The 21,974-nt window shown below is 36.8% G+C and overlaps 2 protein-coding genes across 2 annotated transcripts; one reads left to right on the forward strand and one right to left on the reverse strand.

Annotated features, from left to right (window-relative positions):
* LOC122303872 (frataxin, mitochondrial-like) lies at positions 1–3,916 on the reverse strand. The gene is made up of 5 exons (XM_043115866.1): positions 3,660–3,916; positions 3,279–3,351; positions 2,843–2,890; positions 2,658–2,752; positions 1–503 (listed from the first exon to the last, which is right to left on the reverse strand). The coding sequence occupies exons 1-5, from the start codon at positions 3,893–3,895 to the stop codon at positions 374–376; spliced, it is 582 nt and encodes a 193-aa protein (XP_042971800.1). The 5' UTR covers positions 3,896–3,916; the 3' UTR covers positions 1–373.
* A 9,648-nt stretch (positions 3,917–13,564) lies between these two features.
* LOC122303873 lies at positions 13,565–18,118 on the forward strand. The gene is made up of 5 exons (XM_043115867.1): positions 13,565–13,876; positions 15,059–15,486; positions 15,587–16,850; positions 16,939–17,085; positions 17,228–18,118. Exons 2-5 carry the CDS (start codon positions 15,436–15,438, stop codon positions 17,848–17,850), a joined length of 2,085 nt encoding a protein of 694 aa, XP_042971801.1. The 5' UTR covers positions 13,565–13,876; positions 15,059–15,435; the 3' UTR covers positions 17,851–18,118.
* Positions 18,119–21,974: the final 3,856 nt, after the last annotated feature.

Consider the following 21,974-nt stretch of genomic DNA (forward strand, 5'->3'; position numbering starts at 1 on the left):
TTAAGTAGAAACTTACAGTTGGCTGTATTTACTTCAAATCCTGAAATGTAATTGATACAAATGATCTCAATGCACTATGCTCATGGTTGTTGATTGGCATCTCAATAGACAGCATTAAATACATTAAAACCCATCCAAGGGACGCTATACTTTGTCCGGTACTCTCCTCATCAAAGTGAACAACCAACCTCTTAAGTGCAGGTACAATCCATATAAAATCTACCGTGATTTTTAGTTTTTTCGGTAAAAGACACAAATTTTACTAATGAAACGACCAAAATACAGGCAGGGAAGAGAGGCCAGCTCAAAGGCATGTCAGTTGTAAGATGAAATTACCCAGAAGAAAATCAGATGTGGCAGAGTTTGCTGCAGTTTAGGAAAGATTGATGGGTTCGCCACACAGTTGCTCCAACTCACTTTCAAAAATTTTCAACAAATCTACTTTTGTCCGCCTATAAACCCATGTTTGAGCATTCTGATCCCAGTCAAACCTAGACGGACCACTGCATGAAAACATAATCTGTCAGACAAGAGGAGTACTCAAGAAAAACAGAGCAATGAACTTTGATTAAATTTTTACCAACATGATTGCCTTAATAACACAGATAGCCTACTCTAACATTGGAGATGTATATAAGCATAACCATGTTTCAGCAATAAAGCACCATAAACAAATACTACGTGGGTTCAGACCCACATTCACAGGTCATTGGTATAATTTTATACATTGCATACATGTTCCAGAAATCATATAGCATGCCCCTTTATGGGTACAACGAAGCCACTGGAATCCCCGGAAGGCTTCTAGGGAATGGAGGAAAAGCTGACAGCAATATTAGATGGAACCACGAGGACATTTGTAACATGCAATATTGTAATTCTGCCTAGAGTTAGTAAACATTTTGGTGAAAATTCATTTGTACTGTAAATATATACTTTTTTTTATAGTTAAGTTGTATTGAAACACAATGAAAGGTGTTGCCCAAGTACTGTAATAATATTATACTGTAAATATGATTAAACATTAATTTAGTTATGTCACTCATTAAAAAATCTTAGTTGTCTAAATGAGCAGGTGCTATACCTCTCTTAATTTTTTACATATTTAAAACCCATTCGTGTTGATAACACCTACAGATTTGGAAATGTCTGGATCTGGGGTTGTGACATAGCTCGTGTGCTTGTCTGTAAACAGAACATGCCCAAATAATTGGGAATATGACATCTATGTTTGGAGCTATAATTCTTTAGGCATCAAAGATGTGCCTAGATTATGACCCTCTTGTCGCTCTTCCATGCATGCACATAATTCTTGAAGAGTTTTCTGTAGGTGGTGAAGAGGAAGAAAGGTTCCCATCCAATGGGATTCCACTGTTAAATAAAAGTTTTCTTGCATAAACAATTGTGGAACCTCCCACACTCACCAGGTGGATAAGATAGATGCCAACTACAAACCAATCCAGTTTCAGGAGGGATTATGAAACTTTCCTCCATTAAAAATTATCCTAATTCCAAAAACCTCCACCCCATTAGTAGTATGCCCATTGACATCAGTTGATTTTTCTTTGGAAAGTGATTGTAGTAGGTGTTGAAATTGGGAATACAATGAAGACGAGTCCTTTTGATGAAACACCTCGAGTAAATTACCTACATTTTTAATGATCAAGGACTCTGGATATTATGCAAACACAACATGTCTTTTGTCCAGTTAAAATCCAGACTCATGCAATGCACTCACATCACACGGTTCAAGTACATCATCGGCTTTTCACCGATGGGACATGACCTCTAGAAATTGTTTGCACCATACGGTTCAAAATTTAGACCTGAGGGAAGCATATTCCCAAAACCAAGGCCCTTACCACTTGAGCCAACACCTCAGGGTTTGGCCACATGAAAACCATGATGGTATAAACGATGCAAACCTTATAAATTTCCAGGTCTACCAGAAGGGAAAAAAAGCCCACTGAAATTTTCACCAAGCCCTAGGTCCCGACATAAGTTTTGACCAATAAAGATGGCCTCACTGGCACATATAACAAATTTGAAACAGTGCTTGGAATGTTTAGCAAGTTGGGAAAACTCTCCTAACACTAGAATAACAACAGTCCAGGAGGAGAGGAAAACAATTGTGCACTACTTAAGCTGTAAAAGAATACATTATTTATCAAAAAAAAAAAGCTGTAAAAGAATACCACATTCTCTACTGTGTCTTGTCTCAAAAATTTATTTCAATGGTGAAAGTAATAGTTCAGAAAAATCAATTCATTTATGAGTTGCTGGAAATTTATATTTCAAGATTAAAAAAAGGCTTTTGATGGACTCCAAAACAAGTGATATACAAATTATGTGTAGCATTAGATTTAGAGTACAGTGAAAGAACGTTATGCCAGTTTTATACAAAAGACTTGAGCAGAATATTATCACAAAATTAATTAAATTTTGTTTTGGCAGTATTATGTAATTTGAGTAAGTTTCAATGTACATCTGTTTTTGCTATAGCTGAATCCTTGGACATGTTGACATCTTGTTATTCAATATACAAGATTCAAGGGCATACCAGGTTCGAATTATACTTATACCGATTTATTGACAAACTGACCATGCCTCGACATTCCAAAACACAGCCAACACAATATAGATAATATAGATCATACCTCACTGGGGATGATAGCCAAATTTGTCTGTTTGGTGTCTGTTTATTCAACACATAGGTACCCAAATCCCCAAGTTTTAAGGTTAAAACCTCATTCTGAAACATAAACACCCAAAACAAGTTAGAAAAACTATGATGCCTTTCAAAAGAATAACCTCTCTCTAAAAACCAATAAGTCGTTCTCACCCCATAGTCCACATCAAAACCATCAATTTCAACATTATCTCCATATTCCTGTGCACAAGAGACAATCAAAATCACAGTGCTCATGAGCACCTATTGTCATGACAGAATAAACTATCATGAGCTGATAAGATAACAAAGAAATAAAATAAAATTTTCATGTACTCTGCCATATTTAACGAGAACAGCTCACATCAAACAATTCATAGATATTATATACCATTTAACATTACAATAAAACCTATATACCAACTAACACACACCGGACGTTTGATGGCCAAAAGTAGATCCATTCAAACTGCACTGCTTGATATTTCTTAGCTACACTTTCTAAACGGGGTAAATGGAAAATCGTGTAAAACATTTGGAGGCAAAGGGAGCAAGATTTTCACCAATGAACAAGCATAGATAAGCTAAACAGTCCAATAGCGACAAATACCTCAAGTTTCTCTAAAAGATTATGTATTGTGGAATTGGCCAGCCGGTGAAACTCATCCTCCTGCAACACAGAACTGTTTTCACATTAATCATTAGCAGACTCATTGTAGTCCATTTCCTTTAAACAACTATTTTGGAAAAAGAAAACAACTAATACCTTACTCAGATTTCATTAATAAAATCAAATTGAAGTTGCAAGCTTAAAACTTTTCATTATATGTTAAGTGTATATTAGACTGAAGCTTCCAACACGTATGTCAAAAAGTTGAATTGGTGACCAAACATTTCTTAAAACAAAAAAGTAGCACGGAATATTTCTTAATTCGTTTTTCAGTAAATTTAGGTTAGTCGGGAACCAAACAGAGCACAGAGATTACCGTACCGATAATCAATGGCGGCGGGGCCTTGAGAGCCGTCGGCGAGATTCAGTGGTCGAGAACAGAAGGTTCTAGCAGCAGGAGACCATCGATTGGTCCCCGTTCTCGAAGCTTCTAGAGGCAGCAAACGCAATCTACGAATCGAATAAGAAGAAGAAGGAGGAAGAGGAAGGGGTTTTAGGAGCCTGGGGAGCCTTCTGAGGAAAAGCAATTTGGAAGCCATAGCAGCATCAACCACCATGGAAACAGCCCTTTTCACGACTGGTAAATTGAAATTTAACCAGGTAGATGTCTATACGGGCCTATCTGCGGTCCGTTCATTATTAGGCCCAATAGGCATATAGCATCAAGTGGTCAATATGTCATGGACGGGTTTCAATTTGTGATAGGCTCTCAATGGCCCAATATTGTGTTTCTTTGTCATAATGATAGATGTGACCTTTGAGATTATCATTGCCTCCGAATCTAATAATTTGGTTTGGATATTATCTATAATATCTAATTTTATTTTATATAATTATTATAAATTTTATAAATTTTTATATAAAATATAATAAATAATTCAACTTTTTAAATTATAAAATAAAATTAATATTAAAAAAATATTTTATAATATTTTATTTAATTTTTAACAAAATATTTCATCTCATCTTATCTAAACTATGTGACCAAATAAAGATCTATTTGAATAAATGTCTAATGAAGGTGGAAACATATGACACCATTCTTGAACCTAAAACTAATATCAAACCAAAAAAAATGGATTTGATATTAATAGATTTGAATAAAAATGAATAACTCAATAAAGCATGATTAATAAATTGGTCAATTGTAAGTTAACCCACGGATCCTGTAGTTAACTCTAATAATTGAAACATATTTTATTTTTAAATTCTATAAATGATTAGTCTTAGGGAATACTTAGTGAATGAGAGATAAGACAAGAAATTTGTAAATAGTAATAAAATAGTTTGTGAATAGTAGTAAAATAATTTAAGTTATGATATTTTATGGAGTTTTGAAAAATGAGAGGAAAAAAATTGAATAAAAATATTATAAAGTTAAAATATTGTTAGAGTATAATTTTTAATATTATATTTGTTTTGAAATTTGAAAATGTTGAATTATTTTTTTTATTTTGTTAAAAGTTTAAAAATGTTGTAATGATTAATTTGAAAAAGTTGTAATGATTACTTTGAAAGTTTTTGTATTTTAGTGATATTTAGGAAGGAAATGAGATAAGATGAGATGAAAAAAATTACCAAACATCCCCTTAATGTCTTTGTTCTCGCAATGTAATATTAATATTAGTATTTAACTGTTTAATATCTCAAATAATTAAGCTTTTCTGTTAATATGTAATTTTATCTTTTGGAGATATTAAATTTCTTATATATTATTGGTTTGAATATTGATCATAATTTTTTTTTTAATCACGAATCTAGTTATAATTGCAAATAATTTATATAGTTATCCATGTATCATATATCAAATTATGCTCATTGGATCAAAATGGATATACAAGTAAGCTCAATCAATTTATAGAAAATGGATGAAATGGGTCGTATTAAAATTAACCTAATAAGAGTTTATTATTAAACAAGTTGAGTCATGTTACTCTTTATTTAAATAGACCATGTTAGAATTTTAAGATCTATCCTATTTATTTAAAAGAGTCAAATTTAGATTGATCCATGTAATAAAAAATGCATAACTTTCTCATCTCATCATTATAACTTAATATTACACATATGAATAACCATGCCTCAATTATTATCTAAGAACTACCATCCTCACACTCCTTTTGTAGTTTTTGCCAACTTAAGTGAGTTAACTTTTGATTTTAGGACTTTTTATCGTATTAATCTGGTTAGAAAGCTTATTGAATAGAGATTTTAATAAATATGGAGGATTTTTTGAAAACTATTAGAAGTTTATAGAAGTGCAAGGTGTATGAGTAATGTTAGATACAGTTATGAGTTGTGCAAGGGTTGTGCACTTCTTTTAGAAAAGAGTATGGTCTATTAAAAAAAATTAATTTTTTCAAGTGAGTCCTATATTTATTCACTTTTTCGAAATGAGTGTGTTCACTTATGTACTTTATTACTGTAAATATCATTTCTCTATATAAAAATGTTGTATATGGAATATGAAGAATCAGCCTTGCCTAGGGTTTTATAATGTGCTTGATATAGTTTTAGAATGTGTAAGTTTCAGATACTTCATTTGAAAAAAAGTGAAATCTACTATTAAAAAAATAGTTTTTTCATATAAGTCCAATTTTTTTTTTAAATAAAGAATATATGAGATTTATAAATAATCCTAAGATTGTAAATATGATTTCTATTCTTCCTCAATGAAATTAAAATAATTACAGGTCTGGTATTGTGAAAAGACTAGATAGCATAGATATAATTATGAGAGAAGTTAATCGTTCAAGTGATATTGATACAGCATTTTGATCACAACAAAAATAATGAAAAGAAAGTGATGCACAAAATTGCAAAAATAGATCATGAGAATTATCATTTTTTTTAGTTGATTATTGAATATAGATTATAACATATCATCTCATTTTTCTTAGTTGTCTATTTTATTTTATTTATCTTAATAGCCAAATATCAATGAGGGGAAAACTGTAACTTATATTTCCAATTAAGGAGTTTAGTGTAGTTTGATATAATATTACAATTAAGTCTTTCTTTTGGTCAATCACTAATCCTTTTTGTACAAAGAAAGACCAAGGCCAATATTTGGCTGACTTGTCGTTTAACAGGCATACTGTTTTGTCTATAGAAGTAAAAAAAAATGAGCTTGAAGTTGGATACGCTTCTCTTTATAAAAGTAAAGAGAAAAGAATTGTGGTAGTCCAAGTCTTGATAAGCCGGTCTACAACCCATGATGGTGTCCAAAATGGTGGTATGATGCCTGTACGTACATTCATAATAGTGAATGAAAATTATATACAGGAAATGTAAATAGAGATGGTGACATACAAATTTACGTGGTTCAACATAGGGTCTACGTCTATGGATTGTTTGGAAGAAAAATCTACTATAATCTGAATATTTTATAGTCTCATGGACTCTCATTTATGTCTATACAATGGAGGTCCAAGTCGTCTTGTTTAGAGAAGATCCTATCTCTGGAGCCATCTTCGCCAAGTTGAAGATGGTGCTATGTTTTCTCCTAATCCTCCCCCATCTTTTAGATCTCAGATCCTTTTTACTATGGCTCTCGTCAATGGTAGGTAAGGAGACCAACTTTATGTCACTCATCACATGCGTATCTGATTTGCTTTTCTCTCATTCCACTCACCTTCCTCTTTTCTATTTGACACTTGTCTTATAATATCTCTTCCTTGTCTCTTATTTACTCCCTGATGATGGCCTTTTGCGCCAAGCCTAGGATGCCATACGGGCTAAGGGGATTTTACCTCCTAATTGATACATGCGATTCTTAAGATCAGTTTGCTCAACAAGAAGATTTTGAGAATCTTCAAGTCAAGTTGCGACAGAGATAGCCTACAGAAACCTTGCAGAACAAATTTTAGGAATTGGCCCGTGAGTTTTTGTTTGTTTGTGTTAAGCGATGAAAATTTTCTAGCATGAAGTTGTGATTCTTAATGTCAGCTTACTCAGCCAAGTTAAGTGTGAGCGCAGAGCTCGACTTGGAGAGTTAGGCAGGAGGTATACTCGATCGTGGAGCTTGGCATTTTAATTTGCGCTAGGGTTGAGTAGTCAAGGAACTGTCACCACCTGTTCTATGGCGAGTCTAGTGACTCGACTTTGATGAACTTATGGGCAAGAGTCAAAGCAGTCAAGGGACTATCATTACCATTGTTCACCATGAGTAAAGAGACTTGGCATGGAGTTTGTTTGTATGGACTTGGTTTTGAGCGTGAGGGCTGGTCAGTCAAGGGCTTGTCACCTTCCATTATTCACTATGAGTCAAGAGATTTGGCTTTGTATGCAAGGGTCAGGAGTCAAGCAACTATCTCCACTCATAGTTCACAGCGAGTTAAATGACTTGAATTTGTACGCGGGGGTAAAGTAGTCAATGGACTGTCACCACCATAGTTCGCAGTGTTTTAAGGAGCTCAGATTTGTACACGAGGGTCGAGCAGTCAAGGGATTGTCACTACCTATAGTTTGCGGCAAGTCAAGGGACCTACTTTGTACATGAGTGTTGAAGCAATTAAGGGACTATCATCGTCGTTGTTTGGGATGAGTCCAGCGAGTCGACTTTTGTATGCATTAGGGGCAATATAGTCAAGAGATGTACTTGCCCATTGTTCGTAGCGAGTCCAATGACTCAGCTTTGTTTGCGTGTTTGTTCACTGGGAGTTTGTAGTCGTTTGAGGTGCCTTGGCAAGGCTTGGTGGCAGCCATGCTTTGGCGATGATGAAGGTTTAGGCTGCCTGCAATATCGAGAAGTCTATTCTATTGAAGACAAATTAAGATGTTCAAACGATGTCAGAGAGAGGCTGTCTAGTGATTGTCCCGCGCCACACAGACAATTTCCAACGAAGTAGGCTCCTTAGGAGTGTAGCCACTTAGGACTCTCGTGGAAACTCGAGGAGTTTTGTGAAGAGAAACTCCAAAAACTAAATTTGTTAGTAAAAATGGAATTTAAATAGCAAGTTCGGGAGAGACAATACCAAAGCAATTTAGCCGTTGTTTACAATTTTTTCCAATTGAGATTGCTCGTTGCTTCGAAAAAAGATAAAATCATAAATACCTAAGCGGTTCTAGTGCTGGGAAATGGAATCTGAGAACGAACTAAAAGCAATTTCAAGTTTCTCATCTTGTGTAAGACAGTCAAGTGGGTAACCTTCTTCAATAAGTTGACCATGAACAAGATCAAACCTAATAATACAAAAGGCCACAACCCATTACTGCAGGGAGTCAAGATTGAGTTTTGGACTAGGTTCTATCTTCACTTTAAATGAAAGAGATCGACTCCCAAAAGTTCTAATTCTGACTTTCAATTACAACTGTCTTTAGAGCATCCGCATCGGTCTCGCCAATGCCATATGTAAGTCTAAAATAAATAAACTTGGAGATGTGAATGGCCTGCAATGGCCTAGTCAAACTTCAAAAGTTTGACATAAACTGTACAATAATTATAAGCTGCCCGCCAACATTGGCAAGCTACTGTACCAAGTCCATGCATTAGTTTATAATTTTTTTTTCACCTGCAACCTCCCCTTTCCCTCGGATTCGCGCTTTTTGTGTTTACTTGTTTCCTCGCATTTGTTTACAATAATTCGTTTCCTTTTTTTTTTTTTTTTTTCTCTACGCCGGAGCTTCGTCGCATGGAATTGTTTTCATTTTCAGTAATTGGAGAACCTCAAAGCAGAGTAGAATATTGTGCTCTCGCCCGTTGCACAACCGTACGCCGTCGCCTACGCCGCTGCACCTCCATATCGCCTCAGAAGATGCCGTCGAGTACTTGATCAATGAGCTCTGTTTTTAGGAAAGAAAAATAGGGCTGCCAACCGGAGTCTCGCTTACGCCGCTGCACCTCCACTCACCTCAAAAGATGCTGCCGAGTACTGCATGTCAGCCGCACTAACGACCGCGTCTCACAGTGAGGTTCTTCCCCTCAATGTCGTGCGATCTGTTTTCCAAATTCATCTCCATTCTCTCTCTGATGATCACTCTATCTCTCTCTCAGTCACGGGGCCATGCAGATCGACGGCGTTTTCTGCTGGCGCAGCTGACCTCCGTCGCCGCCCAGCTCCGTCGCATGCCTCTGTCTCTGTTTTCGTTTTCATTTTCATTTCTATTTTTTCATGCCTCCGTCGAGCCATTTGCATAAACCGCTCAGTGTTTTGTGTTGTATAGCCAAATTATTATTTAAATATATAAATATTATATTATTATTTTTACTTCAAAATAACTAGTTCAATGTGATAGACTTAGCTAAAAGTTTTTGTTATAGCTAAAATTTGCAATTCTAGCCAAAATTTGGACTTGGCATTGGCGAGACCGATGCGGATGCTCTTAGCCATCATTTTCATTCAAAATTAAAAAGATTCTTGTGAGCTGAAAACACCAATGCCAAACCTTCCTAGTAAAAACTTGGTTTTCTCCACATCAAGACTTGCGATCACAAAATCAAAGCATGAACTTAATAACCTAAATACAACTCTTGCATGGACCAATCCTAGGTTCCGGACCAATACTATGAAGGGTCGAGTAAAGGATGTTGCCCTCCATTGGATATGGCGGGATGCTGTAGTTGAGTAAAACTCCATGCGGCCGAGCAACTAGTGTGGCAAGGACGGTGATGGCCAAGCACACCACTAAGCCCAAGGAAGTTGTCCGAGGAAGGTGACGGGGACCACCTTGGCAGTTGCAAAAGACACCAACAATCAACATGGTGGCTGTTGGTACCTTTCCCGTCCTTACGACTAGCCGCTGCTAGTCTCACGAATGCCTAGTGAAGTGCATCCATCTCCAGCACCATGCACGGCCTACGCGGTCAAAGATCAGCACGGTGGGGACAAAAAGTGTTGGTGGTCCACGTCGTGGCCACTAACACCTTCCTTAGGCTTGCGGCTCATCACTGCAAGCCACATGAGTGTGTAGTGACGTGCACCTGATGCTCGCACTTTGCATGGCTTCAACGGGCAGCTAGCATGACAAGGACAAAAAGTGCCAGTGGTCCACGTGGTGACCGCGAACACCTTGGTTGGGCCACGACTAATTGGCAAGGAACACACCGTGCACCCCTCTTGCACTATGCATAGTCGTATCCCCCATAGTGCACTGCATTTAAATGCACATTGCACACACAATTTGTACCCATGTGCATACTCCAAGTGCACAATGCAAGTCCGGGTACTGGGTTCTCGCCTCTTCGTCTTCCTAGGAGTAGTATTAATAATAACGATTTGAGAGATGGAGAGTCAATAATATTTATTTGAGAGCAAATTTTTCTGCTCATTCAGAGATGATTTTGCAAGCTAGAAAATCATCATTATCTCACTTTCGATGTAAAAAACAAATCTATCTCATAGATGGTGCCAACTATTGAAACAAAAAATCGCACAACAAACTATAACGGAAGAAATATTCATTCTCGGCCCACTAAGGTGGTCTAGGTCTTGATGAGAAAGTCTATAGCCTAGGATGTCGGTCTAGAGCTGTGGTATAGTATATGTACATACATCTATAGCAATGAATGGAAAATAAATATAGTAGATATAAATAGAGATGGAAACACACAGATTTTTGTAGCTTAGTACATGGCCTATATTCACATTTCATAGGTCATTTGGAGGACAAATCCATTATAATATGGGAATTTTGTAATCTCTCATATAGGAACTGTGTAGACACTTGGGGAGCTACCGCCTGCTAACAGTTTTAAGAAATAATATGATGTACTATAGAATTATAATTCTACATTGAAATATCTTTAAAATATTTATGATTTCCCCCCCACCCCCCCCAAAAAAAACAAAAAAAAACACTCTCCAAAAGTAGCAAGCTAATTTCTAAAAATCTAAATCTATTATTTCTATTTACACCCACTAACACACCATCTCTACCATTGACTTATGATAGAAAATGACATAATAAAATTTAAGTTTCTTTTCCCTTTGATTGACTAAATAACAAAACAACTCTCTTATTTGTCTTGCACTTTTTTTTTTTTTCCTTGCTATTTTCTGATCTTCACGGCAAGGAGATTGCTTTAGAGTTGGGAATTGTAGAATCGTTAGCTTGCTATTAGCCATAGTGGAGGAAAATGAAATATGGTGGAGCTCAAGTGAGAGGTTCAGATGGACGGTTTTAATAATTTAGTTTGTCCCTAAATAGCTATCTTATATAGTTAATGTTAAATATCAGTGACGATCGGTTCTATCGAGTACTGTTCACCCTTACATATGACACGCTTTGCCAATTGCCACTCCACACACCAAATTCTAATTCTGCTCCTATTATCACGATCTTTCACTTTTCTCTATACAAAGAGGCTGGAGACCTCTTTTTTGGAGAAGATCTTATCTTAGGAGCCCTCATTGCAAGGTGAAAGATGGAGTTATGTGTTTTCCTAATCCTCCCCCTTCTCTCATATTTCAGATCCATTTTATTGTGGACCTCTTTAGTAATAGGTAAGGAGACTAGCTTTATGTCACTTCTCATATATTTATGACTTACTTTACTCTCATTATTTATTGTTCTCTCTTTTTCGTTACTTTTCTTTTTTCTATTTGACACTTGCTTTTCCTTTTTTATTTTTTTATCTCTTCTTTACTCCTTGATGATAGCCCTTTGGGTTTTGGATGCTATATGGGCAAAGGGGATTCTACCCCCTAACAATTGTCATAAAAAAGAGCTGTGCTAAAGAGATAACATGTCCCTTTTATACCTATTTTAGGTTTTTGGGCTGTTCGCTTATAAGTAAAATTTTGTATTCAAAAGATCTAACCTTTTAATTCGAGTAGTTGCCATTGTTACGATAGAATGGTTGAGCCAAACCATTCCCTACCAATTTTGCTATATGCTTTTTTGTTATATTAGTTTTTTTTGGCTATATACTCTAAAGCTCATAAATAAAAGAGTAATACTACATATAATTATGAAATATGCAAATTTCATATAATCATTTTGAAAAAGAGTAAGTTTATTAAAAATAAAATTAATTTTTTTATTTAAATCATATATTTATTTTTTTTAAAGAATTACACAACGCTTGTATAATTTATTACTGTAAATATCATTTTTATAAATAAAATTACCATATTGCAGGCTAGAGGGATGTTTAATGTGAGATCTATCCAATTAATATTATACCAATTAATATTATACCCTGTAAGCATGGATAAGCATTCAATGTTTTTTTAGGACAGAATTCAATGTTGCTCTCATCTTCTACTATATTTTATTTGTCTATATTAAATTTAGAATTTTGCTATTTATCATTTTCACAAATCATACATCACATTTATTTTTATTTATTTTAAATTTTTTTAGTTTTATTTTTCCTAAACTAATTGAGTTGATTTTCTACTTATCATCCATATATCATACATTTGGTAAGAGAAAAAAAAAAATTATGTATAGTGTGTTATGTAAGAATTATGAGTAGATTTTTTCATAAATTTATAATTGATTTTGGAAGAGAATTTTCAGAGGTTTTATTTTTGTTAAAGATTATATGATAGACATAAATCCTTTTTTGGATATTACATGTTTTATTGCACTATGTTAAAGTTTCTTAAGTTCATATTTATTATGTTTTTGTAACGAATAATAATTTTTTAGAATTGTTGGGTTTCTAATTGAAATAAAATTGCTAAGGCGCACACCTCTTATAATTAAGCAATAAGATCTTTTATTTAATGACTATGTCTATTGGAGGATTTAAAACTCGTCGCTCGGATGAAATTTTTATAAATGAGAATTTTGAGTTTGAAATGAAAATTTAAAATATTATTATTATTATTATTATTATTATTATTTTAAAATTTGAAAAAGTTGTATTGAGATTTGAAAAAACTGAATTATTTATTATATTTTCTATGGAGATTTAAAAACAATTTAATAATGAGATAAAGATTTTGAATTGAGATGAAAATTTTGAGATGAAACATATTTACTAAACCTGCCCTTAATATGACATAATCACATATGTGATTTATATAAAAATATAAAATAAATATAAAAATTATATTCAAATCAAAATGACTTCTAAAAATGAAAATAAAACTTTCAATTTATTTTATTTTTTTATATTTATATTTTTAAATTTTAAACGATAAATTTCAAATAATCATTTAAATATGACGAAAGAATTTCCAACACACGTCCCTGCACTTTTATTAATTTAACATTTGATCAAGATTCAAGACTCTATTTATTTACTTTTCGCGTGCGGTTTGGCAGGCGGTAGACTTCTCGTACACAAAGACAAGATCCGCCCTTCTCTCGTCCACACAAATCCTTTCGTTTTAGAAGATCTTTTTATTTCTATATATATTTATATTTACTTTTAAGAAATCAAATTCCTTTGTAACCACCGATCAGCTAAGGAGAATCCAGTTCCTTGTCTCGTCCTGTAAACCAATCGAAAATCATGGCCGTTGATTAGCTTATAAATCAGGGAGGTAGCTTTTTTCTATTTTCTGTAGCCTGAGGAGGAGAATAAGGCGGCGTTTTTCTCTTTTAGAACGAGGCCCGTTGTTTTACAATCTGGCTAGAGAGAGGTCAGATCTCTATCCCGACCTTACACTTCTCTTTGTTTCTGTTCTGGGGTTTGATTTCTGAAAACAAAAACATGTTTTTTTGGTAATCTAAACTGTTTGTTTTCTTGGGGCACACACGGTTGTAAATCAACGTTTACGTTCTTTCTTGTACTGGGTATAATCAAGACTTCCAAGTTTTTATCCTGCGTTATTCATGTTCAGTTTTTCCTTCATATATACCAACGGAGAGAGAGAGAGAGAGAGAGAGAGAGAGAGAGAGAGAGAGAGAGAGAGAGAGAGAGAGAGAGAGTGAGTGATTAATGTACATATGGAGCAAAAGAGGCTCGGCTAGTAGATGAATGGATCATATACGATTAAAATTTATGCGTTTTATCTGGTAAAATCCTGTATTTTGAACACTTGGAACGGAATTAGTCTTCTCTATTCATGTTTTTAGCTTGTTGAAGGGTTTTACAGGTTGATCTCCAATCTAATATTTAAGGGCATTTCAATTTTCAGCAGTAATTTATATTCTTTTTCAAATCGAGAATTGCAAGGATCGAATTGTGTGGATGTTTTTTTATTTTTTATTTTTTTTAATTTGTCTTTTCTCTTGTGTCGATACCATATAATGCGTAATTGTATCGCTGAAACAATGGATTCATTAAAATTTTTTTGGAAAACGTTGGATCTTAAGGAAATTTAAAATTTGAACAGGTTGGGTTTTAGTGGCTTTTTAAATTTCTTGGTTTATTTTCTTTCAATTCAATCGATTGGAAAGCGTATTTTACCCACTGCAATTTATGTGTATGCTGTACATTGCCCATTCAAAGAATTTGATAGATGTAGCTAGAACAATTTTTTTTTTTAAATTTTTTTATTAGTAAAATTTATTAATAAGCCCAAAAGGGGCAACCCAAGTATCCTATGGATGCAACTAGAAGAATTTAGCAAAAATAAAAACAGAAAAGACAAAGACGTGACTAGAACAAATTTCAAGACAGCAGTGATTAAATTCTATTGCCTTTTTTTATTCATTGAGTTTTCCTTTGATATTTGAAGTTGCTGCCCAATTATCATATTTCTTCATGGTTCTGCTATTAGCATCTTGTCTATATATGCACATGCACTCCCCCTTTGTGGAGCTCTACAGGACATATGCAGCTAAGTCACTCATCATCCTCTTTCTTTCCTATATATCAGGCCAGGTTCTCTTATGCTTGTGTTGGTTCTCCTAGTTGGCAAAGATTTTCGTTCACTCTGGCAGCTGCAACAAAGTCAAACTCTTCTCGCACCTTGAAGAGGGTGTGGGGTAGTTCCACTGGAGTGATTTTGGTTTGTGTTTTGGCAAAATCAAGATCATCACACATTTGGAGACTCTGCCGTGTTTCAGAGGGTTTGTCGCTTGATTATGGCTAAGCCCATCGATGGCTAAAGTCATCAGATGTTTGGTGGTAGTTTTTCACTCTTTTTGAAGAAAAAAAAAAAAATAGTTTTGGTTTGTCAGCAATAGGTATTCATGTAAGATAAAGCGGGTCGTGTGTGGATGTAGCTCCATTAAGTTCAACCTTTTAACCGCAATGGTTAGGTTTTTATGTTTCAATGCTCAAGTTCATTCCCCAAAACCAAAGGTAAGTGGAGGATTCACTTAAGGCTGTTGATTCTACATTTGAGTATAATTAGAGTTATCTGTCACGGCTTATTCTAACTCTGTCTCTCTTTCTCAAGCAGAAAACAGTTCAACATTCTGCTGATAAAATGTACAAGACATCGCAAGTCTTTTCTCAAAGTCAAGCCCCAAAGGATTCACCCAACCAGACCAACTTTAACCCATCGTTTTTGAAGGTGGAAGCGGATACTGAGATTGACACGCATGTTACGAGTGTGTCTTCTGTTGAGAGTGGTTGGAATTCAGTGGACATGGGGAGCAAATTAATTATTGAGAGCGAGTTTGGGTCTAAGTGGAGAGGGCACCTTAAGAAAAGTCAATCACTAGGAAGTGGATTGTTCCAGGAGGGCATGGTGTCTGCAGGAAATGATACTGAGGATGAGATCTATGAGGGGCTTTCTTGTGAGGGGTCCCACGACTACAAAGCGATGGCGGAACCAGGTCCTAGCAAGTATCAAGGAGTGGGCCTGCCAGATGAGTATACAAAAAATCCTACCTTGGATTCATTCCAATTAAATTCTGGCTTCATCAATAATGAATCAATTTTCTCTATCGAAGACCCACTGCATTCAGAGAAGGAAGGCCATGAAAATTCTGACACACGTCAATGTCCTGGTGACTCTGGTGATCTTACTCCTCGTAGTCCACCTCGTATTGTAAAATCATATTCTTTGCCCAACATTGGTGCCTCTGCACCCATTTCTGGAATATGTTCTCCTTACAGACGCACAGGACTGCAGTCAAGATCTTCTGAAGATCTGAATATTTTAAACATGCAGCAAAGAGAGATATTAACTCATGAGTCTGAAAGGCAGGACATGCAAGAACAAGTAAAAGATGATGGCTTTGATGAAGCTAAAAAAATTACTCTTGGAAATTCAGATGATGATGGATATGATTCTCATAATTATTCTGGTTTAGCAAAACACTGGATAAGGCCTGCTACGGATGAGGTAAGCCCGGTGGAAACTCTTATAGGAGAATCCTCAGTTTACCAGCAGGATGATTTGCCTGGCAAGGATTTTAAGATCAAGCGCATTGAGGAGTGGGTTAAAGATCTTCGACTTTGCAGTCCAGTGGAAGAAGCAAATGACTCATCCCAATCTGATGACCTGGGAAAGAGAGACCCCAATATCCTAAACAGTTTGACTGCTGCAAAGGTGGATGGTAAGGTCAATCCTGGCACGGAAGCTGCGAAAAGATATATTTCTTCTTTGAGTGCTATAGCCACAACAGTTCAGCTGGCAAACCATGGATTAGTCATGATTCCATTTCTTAGTGCATTTACAAGCCTGAGAGTGCTCAATCTGTCTGGAAATGCGATAGGTTTGCTTCTCTGACATCTGCTTACATACCTGTTTCCCTTGTAAGAGAATTGTGCTTTCTGATTTGCGATCCCCCTACTTTTTTCCAGCTAGGATAACCGTGGGTACTCTTCCTCGAGGACTTCATATGTTGAACCTGTCAAGAAACAATATATCTACCATTGATGGTTTGCGTGAACTTACACGACTTCGCGTCCTGAATCTGAGCTACAACCGAATATTCAGAATTGGACATGGTATACCATATTCTGGATTCTATTTTAAAAGATGTTGGCTTCTACTTTTTGGTTTATTTTCCATGATAACTATTCCTTGCTAATCAAAGTTCATGGACACTCAATCATTCCAAGTAACTTTTCTGTTTTTTCTTTTTCGAAGGCCTAGCTTCTTGTTCTGCTCTCAAGGAGTTGTACTTGGCTGGAAATAAAATCAGCGAGGTAGAGGGTCTTCACCGACTGTTAAAACTCAATGTGCTGGATCTGCGTAACAACAAAATCTCAACGGCCAAATGTCTTGGCCAACTTGCAGCTAACTACAATTCCTTGCAAGCGATCAGCTTGGAAGGAAACCCATGCCAAAAAAATGTTGGAGATGAACAACTGAAGAAGTATGTGCAAGGTCTACTTCCATATTTGACTTACTTCAATCGGTTGCCTCTCAAAGCCAGCACTTTCAAGGATGTTGCTGATCGGTCAGTTCGGTCAGGCATCAGCTCCCATCAGTTGGATCGTGGCATTAGATCAGATCACAAGGCTACTAGAAAGATTAGCCATGGTTTACCTGCTCACCGGCCATCACCTTTGTCATTTCTTGGCCATAAAAGTCAAGCAGTGGCCTCACCAAAGCGGTCCAATGCCAGGCATGGACTTCTGCCTCCAACAGGAACCAAAGCTACAACCCACGATCGGCACAACTTTGATTTCAGCAGCAAACTTCAGAAATCCAGGCCAGAAATTTCTATTCGTAGGAGTCAAAGTGAGGGTACTCTCAGAGCTCTTTGAGATCATTATAGATTCGGCAGTATGCTTCACAAGGTGCTTGATGGTGGGTTTTTATGTCTTCGTCGCTTTTTACTCGTTATGTTTGAAAGTTCACTGCTTGAAGAACAGACTTGTTACTTAAGTTCATTGTTTCAGTAGATTTTCGATAAGTTCAGTTTATCTGAGGTGGTTTGTGTCTGTTATTACGAACTGTGGCCTATTTTCTATGGTCATTGTAATATCTTAAAGTTTTCACCAATAAAAATGAAGCCATGCTTTTATGTTGCCATGAGTTATGCACCTCGATCAAATGCTCGTGTGGGCCATATGAAACTGTGGTGATAAACCGATCATGTTAAGCCATCGAATCCTGCATTTGATAGCATTAAAGCGAAGGGAGGGAGTTGTGGAATACCAGCGCTGTTACAGTAGCAAAATGCATCAAGTTATGCTAGTCCTGGTGGGGATGATAATTGTTTATGGTTGTTTTCGCTGCTTTGGACAAAAATCATGAATTGGGTTTGCATATCTTTCTCTCGTGATGGGTTTGTGTTCTATCAACCCGAGCAAAGTTTTGAATCTTCATTCTCTCATGCCTACTGGCGATATTAGACGTTAGAGAACCCCAGAAACCAGTCCTTTACACTTGGAGCTTAACTCGAAAAATTTTAGGGGTCCAAGTTTCCAACATATTCCAAGTCTTTTGAAAGTGAGCTTCCTGGACTTCTATGAATGTTGTCTTAGTTTCTCCTGGGTTCAAATTGTGCTGGTTGTAAAGCTAATGGCTACAAATTTTAGAGAGCTATCGTGATTTCTACAAACTGCTATTGGTGAGCTATCATTATGTCTAACTGCCACATTAAATATTATTGAAAATTGACCCTCTTTAAAAAGGAGAGACAATATGGAGTTGTTTTTAGTTATTTTCCAATCCCATGTACAATAGTGTACTCTATAGACCTTGATATTTTTAGAAATGAAATGTTATGTTAATGTGTTTCGTATGGGGCAACTCAACAATTCCTCTCAGTTGACCTGCGAGATCCACCAAGATGAGGGCTCGAGGTGGTGAGGGATACTTCCAATGTCTAAGTTAGAGAAATCTTTTTGTGTGGAGTGCACTAGGAGAAAATATTCAAGAGAGTGTGTGCAAAGAAAAAGACTCCAGCCCCCTTTACTTGAGCCAAGGATGTGCTTATATACCCAAACATGGTGGTCTCTACTCACTGCTAGATAGAGGTACAACAGGTCCAGTTCGGTTTTTGACATATTTTATAATCGAACTGGTATATACTAACTTTGAGATTCAAAGAATCGATACCACACCGGTTATATCCCTAAACCGGTGCTTTTGGTCATGTTTTTCTGGTATATTATATAGTATATAAATTAAAGTATATAATAGTATAGTGATAATATATTTTAGTATATTATAATATATTTTATAATTGTATTATAGATTATAGTGATATATTATAATATATAGTGATATGGTATTAGTATAACTATTAATACAATAGACTATAGTGATAATATATCGTTTTATATATAGGATTTTAAAATTTAATATTATATTAATTAGTAATTTATCATATAAGACAAAATTATTTTATATATAATTATATATAAAAATTAAATATAATACCAAAAATCATGTAAAAAAATTTGATACAACATAAAATGTTAATTTATATATGAACTGATTCGGTCTGATGTTAGAAAAAGGAAAATTGGAACCAAATCGATTTCGGCTGATTTTGAGAAAATTGGAACTGGAATCAAGTTCTGTCTCCAAATCCACCGGTTCATTCTAGTCCAGTCCGGTTTATCGATTTACCTTTTTTTTTTTTCACCCTTACTGATAGCCGATAGTGCAAGGGCATATTAAGTGTTGTACTGGTGGCAGAGTTCTCCTCTGTCAGGTCAACTGTTGCCTTGCCATATCATACGTGGGTCACTCTTTCTTTATCTGTTTGTTCATTGTGGTAGGTGAGGGGGAGGTGTGCACATCGTCACGATTACAAGAGTGAGTGGACGTCCTACTTTGTCATTGCATGCTGGTCCCTCTGACCGTTTAATGTTGCGTGCCTATTGTCTGATGGTGTGGGCTATGGTTTGAATAGGTGACGTGACTAGTTACCATGTTTGATGGTCCTTCTTGGGCCTGGTTCAATCCTCCTTTCGTCGCTGCTTCTGCTCTGAACTATCCATTTGCTGGCTTGGGCCTTGAGGGGAATGAACCCTATGCAGTCCAAGGTGGGAAATAAACTCCCCTTTCAATATCCCGTGAATTCCCACCACGCCCGTGCGGTGAGAATTCAAAAGCTGTTTGTCGTGGTTGACATGACTCGCTTGACCATTACAGTGGGTAAGCCCAAGTTGTAGGCGTCAATCATTGTTGTCATGCGCGAGAAGGGGTTTGTCTTCTACCTGATTGTGGATTGGCTTGTATCCTCCATGCACACAATTCTTTCTCTTATGTGCTTGGGGCGTGCGTGATGGTTTATTTATCAAGAGGGGGTTTGTTTTCTACCCAGTTATGGATTGTGCACATGGAGGAATTGGCCCATGTCCTCCACATGCACAATTCTTTTTCTTCTATGCTCGGGGTGTGCATGATGGTTTATTTATCATTACACATAACGAGGATCTTGGGATTTACTCTTGACATTTCCCCTTTCACGGCGACTATCACTTTTCTACTTTGAGACCCAACCAATACATGCCTTTATTTAAACCTAGTCTCCTTGTCATTGCCACTTCCCCACTTGATCTTTTTTGTGTGCTTCTTCCTTGCATGCACTTGCTCTCCATGCATTCCTCTTCGTGTTCCTTCATTCCTCATCATTAGTCGTTCCTAGCATCCATTTTTTTTCTATTCACCTTAGGTGGCTCCTAAGAACATTCCTTGCCTTGACTCCAAGAAGGATCACTTCGTGTGTCTTGAGAGAGCATCTAGTGACTCTAAAAGCATGGGAAAACTAGATGCTAGGGAGAAGCCATCGTTCTTTGAGGGTCAGAACTAGGGGTTGATAACCTCTCTCGGTGACCTTTGTGCGCTAAGGGAGATGTTTGGTATTCACAATTTGGTAGTTTTGGAAGTTCCAAGCCGCTGTGCCACTGCTGTTGACAATGCTGGTTTGGCAATGAAGGTGGCCATTTTTCCCTTAATGTTCACAAAAGGCTATGGCTACCATTTTGCCACCCCATTCATGACATTTTGGACTATCTTGGCACCCACTCAACTCTATCTGAATGCATGGCAGCTCTTGGTCATGATGGGCACTTGTGTAGTTTCAAGGCGCGTGGCCAAAAGTGGATTGTCGGCTTAGAGAAGCGCTTTTCCCATATCAAGGATTGGACTAAGCGATTCTTCTTCGTGTCGGGCATGGGTTGGGAATATCCCAAGTGGGGAGGCTGTCCATCAAGAGTTTTCAATTCAAGCTATTTGGGGGGTCATGCCAAACAACAAATCCATTTTCATCACTTTATCCGAATAGGAGAAGGCCAGGTTGGATGTCGTCTTGTCCTGGGTCAAGACTTATCTTGATGACTCGATGTCAGACGCCGTATTGACTGACTCTAACATCCGGCCCCACCTTTCTGCCCCGGACCGCTCCTACATCTTAGGTCGGCACTACCTGAGAGAGCCCACTGCATCCCAAGACCATAAGAGACCTTCAGTCCCCCTACATTTGGTGGCCCCTGGGGGAGGGGGGGGGGGGGGAGGCCCCGTGTCAATTGTAATGCTGTCGGGACATCTTCAAGAGTTGAAAAAGAGGCTTCCTGGCATAAGATCCTAGTCCCACGCTCGAAGGCACCAAGTGGTGGAACTGTGGCAGGCTCATCCTTTGGCCGAATTGTGGCTCCTTTCATTCCTACCGCTCCAACTGCCCAAGTATCGGCGGCTCAAGCACCCCTCCTCCCCAGTTCCTACTTCACTGGGTGCCCTTGAGGATGAGTTGGACGATTATTAAGCCGGTCTTTAGATGGATTTCTTTGAAGCCTTTCTTAACCCTGCCTCAAGAGGGGCTCTTGTGTCAATTGTGCCATTTGAAGATGTTGCCAAGCCTCCACCTCACCTCCCCCTTGTGGCAGGTATGGGGGAGGTGTGCACATTGTTGCGGCTACGGGAGTAAGTAGAT

The sequence above is a fragment of the Carya illinoinensis genome, chromosome 3 (assembly GCF_018687715.1).
Source record: "Carya illinoinensis cultivar Pawnee chromosome 3, C.illinoinensisPawnee_v1, whole genome shotgun sequence".
NCBI classification, from domain to species: domain Eukaryota; kingdom Viridiplantae; phylum Streptophyta; class Magnoliopsida; order Fagales; family Juglandaceae; genus Carya; species Carya illinoinensis.

Excerpts from the sequence above, each read along its gene's own strand:
- LOC122303872 (XM_043115866.1), bottom strand. The coding sequence starts at position 3,895 with ATGGTGGTTGATGCTGCTATGGCTTCCAAATTGCTTTTCCTCAGAAGG. Across the intron at positions 3,352-3,659 it reads CCCGCCGCCATTGATTATCG|TTCTGTGTTGCAGGAGGATG; the intron begins GTACGGTAATCT and ends ATGTGAAAACAG. Across the intron at positions 504-2,657 it reads TGGCTATCATCCCCAGTGAG|TGGTCCGTCTAGGTTTGACT; the intron begins GTATGATCTATA and ends GTTTTCATGCAG.
- LOC122303873 (XM_043115867.1), top strand. The coding sequence starts at position 15,436 with ATGGTTAGGTTTTTATGTTTCAATGCTCAAGTTCATTCCCCAAAACCA. Across the intron at positions 15,487-15,586 it reads TTCATTCCCCAAAACCAAAG|AAAACAGTTCAACATTCTGC; the intron begins GTAAGTGGAGGA and ends TTTCTCAAGCAG. Across the intron at positions 16,851-16,938 it reads TCTGTCTGGAAATGCGATAG|CTAGGATAACCGTGGGTACT; the intron begins GTTTGCTTCTCT and ends ACTTTTTTCCAG.